The sequence below is a fragment of the Cottoperca gobio genome, chromosome 8, assembly GCF_900634415.1.
Source record: "Cottoperca gobio chromosome 8, fCotGob3.1, whole genome shotgun sequence".
NCBI classification, from domain to species: Eukaryota; Metazoa; Chordata; class Actinopteri; order Perciformes; family Bovichtidae; genus Cottoperca; species Cottoperca gobio.
This window is the reverse complement of record NC_041362.1, coordinates 7,957,471-7,969,585: the sequence shown is the minus strand read 5'-3', so window position 1 is coordinate 7,969,585 and position 12,115 is coordinate 7,957,471. Positions and strand designations below refer to the sequence as shown.

At 42.5% G+C, this 12,115-nt stretch overlaps 1 protein-coding gene across 1 annotated transcript in view; it reads left to right on the top strand.

Annotated features, from left to right (window-relative positions):
- sdk2a (sidekick cell adhesion molecule 2a) overlaps window positions 1-8,322 on the top strand; it is a 76,302-nt gene extending 67,980 nt beyond the window's left edge. Inside the window, exons 39-45 of the mRNA XM_029436994.1 lie at window positions 197-358; window positions 460-585; window positions 670-834; window positions 930-1,070; window positions 2,247-2,391; window positions 4,899-5,028; window positions 6,355-8,322. Of these exons, the coding sequence (XP_029292854.1) occupies window positions 197-358; window positions 460-585; window positions 670-834; window positions 930-1,070; window positions 2,247-2,391; window positions 4,899-5,028; window positions 6,355-6,768 (1,283 nt within the window). The 3' untranslated portion in view covers window positions 6,769-8,322. The remainder of the gene's footprint in view (window positions 1-196; window positions 359-459; window positions 586-669; window positions 835-929; window positions 1,071-2,246; window positions 2,392-4,898; window positions 5,029-6,354) is intronic.
- Window positions 8,323-12,115: the final 3,793 nt, after the last annotated feature.

Here is a 12,115-nt window from a genome sequence, read left to right as displayed (position 1 = left end):
TGTGTGTGTGTGTGTGTGTGTGTGTGTGTGTGTGTGTGCGTGTGTGTGCGTGTGTGTGTGTGTGTGTGTGTGTGTACAGTTGAGAATTGTTCTGTGTGTCTGTTCATATGCAAAAAGCTTTGGTGTTTGTCGCTTGTAGAAAGCAGCATCTAGAGTCTTAGTGTTTCCTGTACAGACTCCTCTCCTCGCACTCCAGGTGTCAGTAAGATAGTGACAGTAGATGTGAAGGGCAGCGCTCCCCTGTGGCTGAAGATCAAAGACCTGGCTGATGGTGTCACCTATAACTATCGCATCCGGGCCAAAACACTCACTTATGGCCCTGAGGTGGAGGCCAACATCACTACTGGGCCTGGAGAAGGTGGGACTCTCTAATTATGTGATTTATTACTGCTTGTTGTCTTTCCTTGAACCCTAGTAGGCCATTTCTTTTAACCATCCTCCATTTTTTCTCTTCCCAAGGATCCCCAGGCCCTCCGGGAGAACCCTTTATTTCACGGTATGGCACCGCCCTCACACTGCATTGGACCAGTGGAGATCAGGGCCGCGCACCCATCACACGATACGTCATCGAGGCCAGACCTTCTGGTGAGCCGCGTACACAAATAGTTTTTGGGTTCAAATACCTCAACTGGTATTTCCCATTCTTATATTTTCTGATCTTGCTTTTAGATGAAGGATTGTGGGATATCCTTATCAAAGACATTCCTAAAGAAGTGACATCCTACACACTTAACCTGGACATGCTGCGAGAAGGGGTCACCTATGACTTCAGAGTAATTGCAGTCAACGACTATGGCTATGGATCACCCAGCGCCCCCTCCCCCTCTATATCAGGTACTTAAATCTCAAAAGTAATCCCAAAATGTGTCAACAAAACAATACTTGTTGGTTTTTATGTTTAATAATGTCTATTATTTGTTACATATCAGCCCAGAAAGTGTCTCCGTTCTATGAGGAGTGGTGGTTCCTGGTGGTGATCGCCCTGGTGGGCCTCATCTTCATCCTCCTCCTTGTCTTCATCCTCATCATCCGAGGCCAGAGTAAAAAATACACCAAAAAAACAGATTCAGGTAGGAAACTATGCTAAACTTGCTGCTAATGTCTCAGTTTCTCCATCTGCTTCTGCAACTTAAGCTATCGACTGGAATGTGTCTCCCCCTTAGACAGCTCTGCTGAGAATTGCATTTTAACGATTGCACATCCAAAGTCTATTATAGAAAATGGGACCGTGAAGGGTCACATAATTAGACAAATTACTAAGGTTTTCTTAACATTGTTTGGATGACAGGGGAAAGATGAGAGTAAAGGTTACCGGTGAAACAGCTGACATAGGCAGGTGAATAAACATTATTGTTCATGTTTAACTGCAGCGAGGATCAATACTGGGATAAATGGCTTGGCAGAGGTTTAATGCTCAGGTCATTAGTCAGACTGAGAGTAATTATATAACTACAGCACTCGGCTCTCACACCACTGTCAAGAAGCCGATTTTCATGATTGTGAATTATCCCAGGTGACATCGCTGCTCCTAGAAACTCTTTATCAGAGTTCAAACACAAAAACATAGAGAAAGTTAATCAATGTTAGTAGACTTATTGTTAATACTCACATTATGGTTGTAGTAAGTAATCACAGTGAGGGCATCTGGGGCTTATCGTTTAGACGTGGTCCAGTCACCCAGCAGCATGGAGTAGCTAGCAGTGGAGACGGGCGCAGTGGTTGGATGGGAAGGCGAGACATTTGGGGGGGGGGAGGAGTGAAGGGTCAGGTCAAGCCTTCCTAAAGCCTCGTACCAGTTACTTGTTTAGCTTAGTCAGCATTTAGCATGGTGCCTGGTTTACCAGGGTCAGCAAACAGGGCTGGGTGAAACCAGTCCAGACATAGACTGTTTGTGCGGGGACACAAAGAGGGCTTCTTAGCCCCTCTCAACCCCTCCCAAATGTTCTCAGCCATGAAGCTCATCTGTTTGTTTTAATAGAGGCCATGACTGGACACTGGGCTTGACTGAGAAAAAGCCGCATTTGTACTCGTTTTGAGCATGTAAATCAAGAAGGAGGTGTTTAATAAAATACCTGTTTTTAACGCTTTCTCTTTAGAAAGAAGAACCATTTGCAAGTTCAAGCCTTATATTGTGTTGTGCTCAACTCTTCCTTAAGACTGAAACTGATTCTAGATTTGACTGAAGATCACAAATCACTTATGTCATTCCACAACCCACACAGTGTCGTCCTCATACCCCTGTCCAGGAAACCACTCCAACTGCACAGCTCTGCCTCTGAGCCACGGAGAGATGGTGCGCCTGGACGAGGGACGCTTCCCAACCCTTGAGCTTAACAACAGACGCCTCTCCGTGAAGAACTCATTCTGCCGCAAGAACGGGATCTACACACGGTCAGTCGCTGAAAATCAACCGCGGTGCTCAACTGCCTGTTGAATGCACAGATTCCACTACTAAAACATATTGTTGACTCAGTTTCGTCCGACTTTTCTCTTACAGTACAGTGTTACATAAGTGTTACTTATGATACAAGCAGGAATGAATAATGCAGTTGTGCGTGTTCTCCGTCTTCCCTCACAATGGTCTGTCAGTCTTGAGAGAAGAAACCGAGCCTCGAGGAGCCCAGCTGCTGATTTGAGCCTCCTTCCTCTCCTCTCGTTTATATTCAGTGTTTTTGTGAAGCAACAATTTATATAAGGGGAGCGCACAATACCAGCTAATTAGCATTCATGAGCTTCTGCATTGCTCTGTCCATCACTGCTTTAGACAAAGAGTGCTTATGGGTCAAAGCATTTTCTTTTGGCCCGCGGCCCAGAGTTTCTCTCCAGTGCAGTGCTGCGAGAGCTGTCTCAACATGAAGTACAACACCGTCAGTATGAGAACATGTCCTTCTACCCGTCAGCAGGACTCAGGCAGAACTGGCTCTTTGGTAATGTTTAGGTAAATATTAGATAAGAGGAATTTCACAAACTCTGCGGCACAAGAAGCAAAAAAGGGAATGTGCAGAGACATGGGTTACACATAATTAGTGACTGAATGGTCACGTGGTTGTGTTGGGGGATGTGTGAGTCCAGAGTCTGCTTCCTGTCACAGCAAAAAAAAGAAAGAAAAAAGAATGTTGTTTTTTGCACATTACGGTGGAATGTGCTTTAAGGGGTGCATTAAGGGCAGGGAGGGGGATATGTGCTGTTTTCTCCTTGACCAAGGAGGCCAAGAAGGCGATCAAAGAGTCTTGAATTGCTCCATCTCTTTTGAAGAGCTCCGATCTGGTACTGTACTCTCTGCTAATGATCTGTGGACTGAGGAGGAAGAGTGGGAGGGCTCCCTACGGGATATTTGAAAGGGTGAGAGAAAGACGGATGAAATAGACGGATAAGGCAACAGGAGAAATACAGTGCTCCTAAATAATTCATAGCTCACTGGCAGCATTTTGTGATCGGTAGCAGGATCCATTGCCCCTCCCATACACTCACGTGGCCCCATCCTATTAATGTCTGACTCAAGCGTGTCTAAATTCTAAGTAGATGTATTTTGTTTGGTTTTTTTCACAGTCAGCCCCCTCACGTCGTCCCATTTAACCCAGAGGAGATGTCTCTTTGTTGTGTCAACCCTTTCATGGCCGTCATGTTGTGTCTTATAAGATTCCTCTTCTTGGCATTCCCAGTGATTTAGCTCCCGCATATATCTCAGAACATATTAATTTTTACTTGAGAGGCCGTCAAGGTTGTCTGCTATATGCTTTAATATAACAGTTGACATCACAGTGGTTTATGCTTGCCTATTCTACCCCCACATTCAACACTTTCTCCATTTCAGATCATTTAAACATTTACTTTAATGCCATTCCTACTTTATAGAATTCGTAAGTCTTTTTCTGAATCCAACTGAGAAAACTCTAATGCTGTGTAAGCCTGAGTTACATACTGAGCCCACTGATGTAGCTCAGTGATGTGAGGGTAGTGGTCCAGTTTTTGCCCTCTGATCATTCAATTCAATCCCAGCAGACCTTGAACATAGCAGCAATCATTACGGCAGAAGAAGAAAAATAATTGTCTGCACAGATGTTTCTTAGTGCTTCACTTTATGGACTTAATCACCGGAGATAAAAAGAAGCTATGAGTCCTTTACTTGACCTGCGCTCATAAAAGAACTCAGGGCTGTGCAGCTTGTCTTCAGGAGGTCTAACTCTCTGACAGTCGGTACAGCCATTCAGCTCTAATCACCACAATGAATCCTTTCATGAAGATGCTCATATGTCTTCATGCAGGATCCTGTTTGTGCATTGCATGACGGTTGAGGTGAGCGGAACTCATGAAGAGCTCAAACAAAGTGTCTAACTGACACTAGCTGCAAAGACTAGAGGGAAATGGCAAAAGAATTGAACCAATTATATTATCTTATTATGTCTTACCCGTACTTCGCGTAGTAGTGGCTTTCAGGAATGCACAAATAACTCATTCTGTGCTTGTCTGAACCAAGCTATACATTTCATAATCAATGACTCTGCGCTGGATCTCTGCATGTTGAGCCCACTGAATCCCCCCGTGGGAGGTGAAGCTTCTTCCTTTTTTAGAACTTTTCTGCAGCCTTCCATTAGTGTTCCGAGTGGTGTCAGTCACAGGAATGACAGGGTGTTTTATGTTTACTCCAATGTGTTCTCAAAGGAAAGAGAGCTTTAGAAAGACTGTTTGAGTTTCCCAAAAGGGAAAAACGCTGATGATAATATAAAACATGTTTCTTATATAACCATTATCTCTCTCTCTCTCTCTCTCTCTCTCTCTCTCTCTCTCTCTCTCTCTCTCTCTCTCTCCTCTCTCTCTCTCTCTCTCTCTCTCTCTCTCTCTCTCAGTTGAGCTTTCTATCTCTCACAATCTCTGTCTCATTCTCTCCATCTGTCCAGATCTCCACCAAGACCCAGTCCTGGAAGCCTGCACTACTCAGATGAAGATGTCAGCACCAAGTACAATGACCTGATCCCGGCAGAGAGCAGCAGTCTGACCGAGAAACCCTCTGAGATATCTGACTCTCAGGTAAGCAGTGTGACCCTGGCTCGCAGCCCGTGTCAACTCCTCGTCTGGAATAGGAAATGAACTTAAATTAGAAAGTAAAATTTGAATTTCTCAAAGTGAAGAAGTCCTCCAGGGCAGAGTCCTAACCTTCCCAAACTCAAAAAGTACTTTTGTCTCATTCAACGTCTGTCGTCTTGACGGCCTCCAATCTTTTTGTGATGATCACTGCTTTATGGATGTAAACACTAGATTGCTAATTATGAAGAATCATTTCTCAAAATGACAGTCAGTGAGACATTCGCCTCGAGTGGATAACCTCAAAATCAAATATCCTCTGTTAGTCATGGCTGACATCTCTGGATCTGACTTTTAATACAGATTTCTCCCATGGGAAGGAAGTACGGGGCCAATTCTCATGTCTCATGTGTCTTGCGATCTCGTCACAACTAATTAATTTTCCTAACAGGAAATGCTGTATTAATCTGGGCTGCTGAGTCTCAGCTCGCCATGTGATGATCTGAATAGCTCAGTGTTTGTGTGCTGGCATAGGGAGGTCCAGTGAAAGGACAGGGAGGTTAAAAGTGATGATGGATACAAAATGCAGACAAGCTGATCGTAGCAGATCGTGAACATCTGTCGTCCCACACTCCCCCGGGTCTTCCCGGCCAAAATTTATTTGGTACCTGCACAGTCAAAACATTGTTCAACCCGGTTTGAACAAACACTGCTCTCCTGGGAGACACAAAATGGTGTTATTCTTTTCCTCTGCATAGCCTCCCACTGTTTACCTGCCACCTGTGCAAATAAATGGTTCTTCAACATCTGTTAAGCTGCAGTGTCTCGCTAGAGTAGTAGATGGGCAAGGCACTTGTCAGGTACACAAATTTGCCAAGTTTGAAGTTTCTTTGGCTCTTTTTTCTTTCCTAACTGTTTGTGTTTCGGAGCCAGTTCCGTGTGCTGTAACGGCGACAGGATTCACCCACACAAACAATTGTAACTTACAAGACTGTAAACATTGTCTCTGTCCAATTCTAGGACACTCTTGTGTACGCGTGTGACTTCTGTGCTCCACAGAGGTATGGGTGAGCTCCTATGTGTGGAACATGCTCCATAGAAGTGATGATCTGCCCCGTAGAGTTGCACATGCCTTAATAGAGTTCCAGTTGTCTCTCAGTAGATACATCCTGCTGTTGTGTCACCCAGAAGTGTGCAGTTTGACAGGAAGGGTGCTGAATTAGAATTACCCTGGATTTGAGAGCATAGAATTGTAGCCGTATCTGTAGTAAACATCCTAACCATATGTCTGTTTAGTAATCGCACTAACTATTTTCCCTGATTGACTCACAGGGCAGTGACAGCGAATATGAGATGGATCAAAGCCGACAGAAGACCCACTCTTTTGTCAACCACTACATCAGCGACCCCACCTATTACAACTCCTGGCGGCGGCAGCAGAAGGGCGTCTCTCGTCCGCCGGCTTATGGCTACTCCCAGCCTGAGCCCCTCGTGGAGCAGGAGTCACGGCAGCACCCGCCACCCGTGCCACCTCTGCCACCTCTGCCACCTCTTCTCCCCCAGAGCGCCCCATCCCCACAGCCCCAGTGCCAGGGCACTCTGTTCAGGTCGAAGGGAAGCCGGACTCCCACCCCCTCCCTGCTGTCCTCCGAACCCTCCAGCCAGCACAGCACCCTCTACCGACCCCCCAGCAGCCTGGGCTGTGCCGCACAGGCACCTACCGCGGGCTTCTCCTCTTTTGTTTGACACACAGCTCTCCTTCCAATAACAACAGGACCCTGAGGACGAGTCTTCGATTTTGTTGTTGTTGGTTTATTTGTATTTTGCTCTTTTTCTCTCTTTTTTTCTGTCTATTTGACAGACTTGTTGCTCAATATTAAGCATTGCAGGCATCTTGAATAGCGTTTTCTCCTCTGTGAAGAGTGCGTGTGTATGATTGTGTGTAGCGCGTATGATTGGTAAATCCATGTGATATGTATTTTATGAAAAGACAATCATTTGAAGGTTTGTATGCGTTGCTTAAGTACATTTATTTGAAGGTACAACCATGTAAACAAGGGAGAACAGAACCTGAGGTTCTAAAAAAAAAGAAAACCTTGTTTTAAAAACACTGTATTATTGTTTAATATGAGAGCTTTATGGAAAAACAACCACCTTAGAACCATATAGAATATGGACCACTTGGCTTGCTGAGACTGGACATTGGGAAAAACCAACTCTGATGGAACAATGTCATGTTTGGACAAAGGGCAAACTGATAGTGAGAAATGGACTTTGACTTTGGAAAGAGGCACTAGTGGTCAACGCGGCCCTCGGCTAGCTTTGACCTTCTCACTCTGCCTAATCATTGTTGGAACTGCATTATGTGTTTACTATGTGTATTTGTCTCATATTGTTTACCAGATATTTATATCAATCAGCTTCAAGCTAAACATTTTCAGAACATCACTAGTGACAATGTTATGAATCACATTAAAGCATTGTGGCACCTTTTATAGTAGTCTGGGGAATGTGTCGATTGTGTGCTTGTACTCATGTCAGTAGATATACAAGCTAAGACAATGTTGTTATTGTGCATCCGTTTGCTTTTATGTTATCACAGAATATGACTGAGAACCAAAAGCACAAATCTTCTTGGTTCAAAAGAGTTTATCCACATCAAACATTACGCTATTAATAGTTATGAAAAAAGTGCAAGAATACCCGTCTTTGAACGCGTTGCTGAGACTGTGACCAAACTGAAAACTCCAATTTTCAAAAATGTAACGTTTTTTCTTTCAACGTGATAACGCTACAAAAAAATAAGACGACATGAAACAAAACAAAAAAGAAAGCTGATTTTGTATTTGTTAATTAGACTGGAGAAGAGGTCAGCTTACGGTATATCTTTGTTTATTCAAGAAACCTTATTTAATGATTGACAGCAACAGGACACAAGTATTGTACATGAAATGCATCACCAAGGATCGTCATGTGAGATTATGTGTGCTCAACATGTTACAGTGTAACGTGGCGTTGATATGATGACTGAAAATGTGTTTTATGCTCACCGTACAAACATATACATATGTTATGATGAGATGTTTTCTACGACTCTTTTGAATATGATGGTTCTTTACTAAAGTTGAATGGGACATTGCTGTGCTGGAGGTGGACCCATAGTGTATAAACTTAAGACCGCCGCTCTAAAATATCATCTGTCAAATTTCCAATGTGAACATCACTGTATACATCATGAAGGGGCATTATGGACCTATTCATGGTAGCTCTCTAAAATAAATTATTCTATTTTGTAATGGCTTTTTCTTCATGCCTCATCTGAATATTTTACATATTGGCAAACAATGCAGGTGACTAAAAACTCCGCCGCATGACAAGGAGTGTTAAAGCTTTGAAAAACCATATCAGACCCTGCAGAAAATGACTTTGGACCTATTTGCATGGTCTGAAAGACAAAGTGATTATATGTGACACTTGATACAACAGTGCAGAAATGACCTGATTCTTTCAGCCACAACAGAGACATAATTGGGATGCATAAGAGCATGAGTTACAGAGAAGAATTTGAAGAAGAACCTGATCCGGTGCAAGCATGCTGAAAAGCTGGGGGAGGGTGGGAGTGTGTGCTCGGGTAATCTCCTTATTTCAGGCTGGAAAAACATTGATCTTAAGCAAAGCAAAGGAGGGAAGAACAGAGGGATCAGCCTGGAAGGTTTTAAGGGGAAAATAGAAAGTCAAGTCAAGGATACAGTGTGTTGGTGTTGGAACATTTTTATTTAACCTCATCTAAAAAAGACCCCAAAAAAGGGAGCATAAATCACATTGACAGATCGTTAAATGTGCAAAAGTGAGTGGATATTTGATGCAAAGGGCATTACTTCTGGGTTATTGAGTGACACTACAATGATGTGATAAATCAATCTTAAAAGTATTCCCCAGCATGAAGTCTGGAATTGCAGAGGAGATCTCATGTATACTTTATAGACCAACTTGTTTCTTCAGAAAAACTAAAGCTCAGTTTTAAAAACTAAATATAACACTATGCTTTGAAACATTTTGAATAATTCTATTTTATAACTCAATATTATGGTAATTCTTCACACTCAATGCTACTCCATTCACTGTGAGGAGGCACACAGAGTAATCAGACACACACTCACACACACACACACACACACACACACACGGCTTCACATCAACAAATCTGTTACATTTTTACATTTCAGTTCAGTATTTCCTCATGGGACCGACTTATACCGAATGTGTCCTAATTCCGGCGACGCTTGTTGGAGTTCATCAAAGCACCTTTGCGACACAGCTAACTCAGCCTGACTGGTGATTCCAAAATGAGGACAAGATAATAATGTATTATGTGGAAGGCAATTGAATGTCTAAGCTTTTTTTTTTAAAGTTTAAGAAGTCCTCTGCTTTTATGGTATTTCACTCACAAGTCACATATCCATCATCCAGTATGCAGTCATCTCAGGCTTCTTTATGAAAGTCAGGACAGTCAACGAAATGGAGATACTTTGCCGTGGTATCCGTCCCTATACATAGTAAATGTTCACAACCACTTAAATTGTCATCGGTGGAGCGACATGGCTAAAAGGTTGAAGGGCACAGTCTTATGGGATTTATAGGCTTAGTGGTGAAGCAGGACCGTATTTTGCACCCTGTGCAATAACAAAAATCCTCAGATTGACAAAGAATCCCTCTGCACTGAGGAAATAAATCATTACATCACAGAGCTCCTTGTCTAATCTTCAGGCATCCCAACAGCCACATTGAAGAGATACACAACACCACACTGCTGGCTCTGGAAACCATTGCAAAAACTCCAAACTGAAAGTCCTGGAGGGTTAAAGGGATCCTATGTATTATCAGGGAGAAGCAGCAAACATCAATAGGCCAGACTAGCTAAAGATTTTCCCGAATGTCCGAATTGCCTCAACTGAGAATGGACTTTTTGAAAGATTCAAAAACATGAAACACGTAGTTAGCAATGGATGAGGCAAAAGATGTTACTCCACTGCAAACACCCTCTTCTGAACAGAGCTGTCATAGCTTCCAGTGCAATACACAAAGCTGCAACAAAAGGAAAATGTTGCCATATTGCTCCAGCAGCAACACCTACTGTAGATGAGCAGCCTGGATTCTCCTTCCAGAGAAGTTAAGCTTCCTGCCATGCAGTATTGTATTTCCAACTTTCTTGCATTAAACAACTAAATGAGCATGGGGGGAAGCGAGTGTGTTCAATCAGCCCAGCAGGATCGAGTCCTGGGAAAAAAGTATTAGATTATGGACAGGCTGCATGTACAGTAAATGCAGGGCGTGGAAGTTTCTCTGATTTCCTGTCTTAACCAGATTTCAATAACCAGATATGTAAAGCAAGCGAGAGAGTCATCTTATGGGGAAACATCCTGTAAACACATGTTTAATGTGAATTTAAAGTGTATGTCAGTGGGTATGTCAAATAGGAAAGTTGAAAGTAGCTTGTTCCAGGACAAAAGGCCACTGCAGTCAAATTCTCCTCATAAAGAGTGCTGTTCTCCCATCAGCTGGTGGGACAGACCATCATGAGAACATAGCCAAAAACAGGAAATAACATTTGAATGTATGATTGACACTCTGCCTGCAGAGATTTTCAAGAACAGCATGGATACATAGGCTTACACTACTAAATGGTAAGTAAAGAAGACAAAAGTGAAAAGTCATTATATTCATGTAGTGAGCTTGACTTTTGCCCTTTGATAGTTATCAACCATTCACACATTCCTTTCTCTTGAGCTCAGGGTGAGCATGCACAGCCTTGGGGGTGTAGCTTGGCTGTTTCCCATTCATTTACTAATGAGCAGTCACTGACAGAGGGCAGCTGATCAACCTGGAATACACAAGGTCAAACAAATGGGTCAGACACTCAACAAAGACTTCAGTGATCACAGAATGTGAGAAAACAATGAACGGTTTTGGACATCTTTCATCAAAATGTAAACAATTTGAATACATGTGTTTTAAACCTCATACTTTTACTTTAATCCCGGTATGCGACATCGTAATTTATCCAACTCGAATTGTCTCAAATGTTTCATAATTGATTGCACAAAGAGATTGTTACTGGTTCCTACCTATTAGCCTTGTTAGCTTGTGTATTCTGTTCACCATGTAAATTGCACCAGGTGTCTCCCCCATGCACTGCATGCACCTCATCAAAAATGTAAAGCAAGGCACTGCAAGAGGATATGATTTTCTCCCACTTCCTTTGATATGTCTCACAAAGGATGACTTTGCATTTTTGCCCATCTCAATGACACAGCGTTTCATCATTGGCCAAGCCATTGCCATTATCACTAAGAGCAAGTGAAGGAGTGTAAGTACTTTGGTATAAATAATGCATGCTTGACTGATGGCCAAAGCATTTTGTCTGTCTTTTAATATATATTAACCTACTGAAACATCTAGAAGTTGTGGTATTAAAGTTGTTATTCTGATTTATTTTCCTAGTTTCTTTTTTTAAATGGGCCAATAGTTCTTCTTCTTCTTCTTATGGCAGACTACAAACCAACGTTAAAGGGAGTATGCCGCCACCTACTGTACCGGAGTGTGTAACATCATGACAGCTTACTCATATGATTGTTAAAACAAAACCAAACAAACATATATAATATTCTAGCTGTGTTTTTTTTTAAAACTGAACGTGTTTGTTCCCTGCCTCTAATGGTCCTTTTATGCTCCACTTCTTTACCATTTCTTCCACCTATCACCACCTTCAGTCTTTCTCTTTCTCCCCTGAACCTCCTACAGCAGAGGAGCTTGTTCAGCGGCAGACTGCTGTCCCTGTCCTGCTCCACAGACAGGCTCAATAACTCCTCTCAGTGATGGCCGGGGGATTCCAACATTGGTAATTATTTGTGTCTGTTTCTTTTTACATTTGTAAAATGTAAAAATGTGTAAAAAAGAAATTGTAAATTTGTAAAAATCGCTTATTTTAAATTTTATTTGTACTTACTTTTTAATGGAGGGTGGGGTGTAATGTTAATACATGGATAATGTCTTTTAAGCTACTGGATGCCTACATTTCCCTCGGGATGAATAA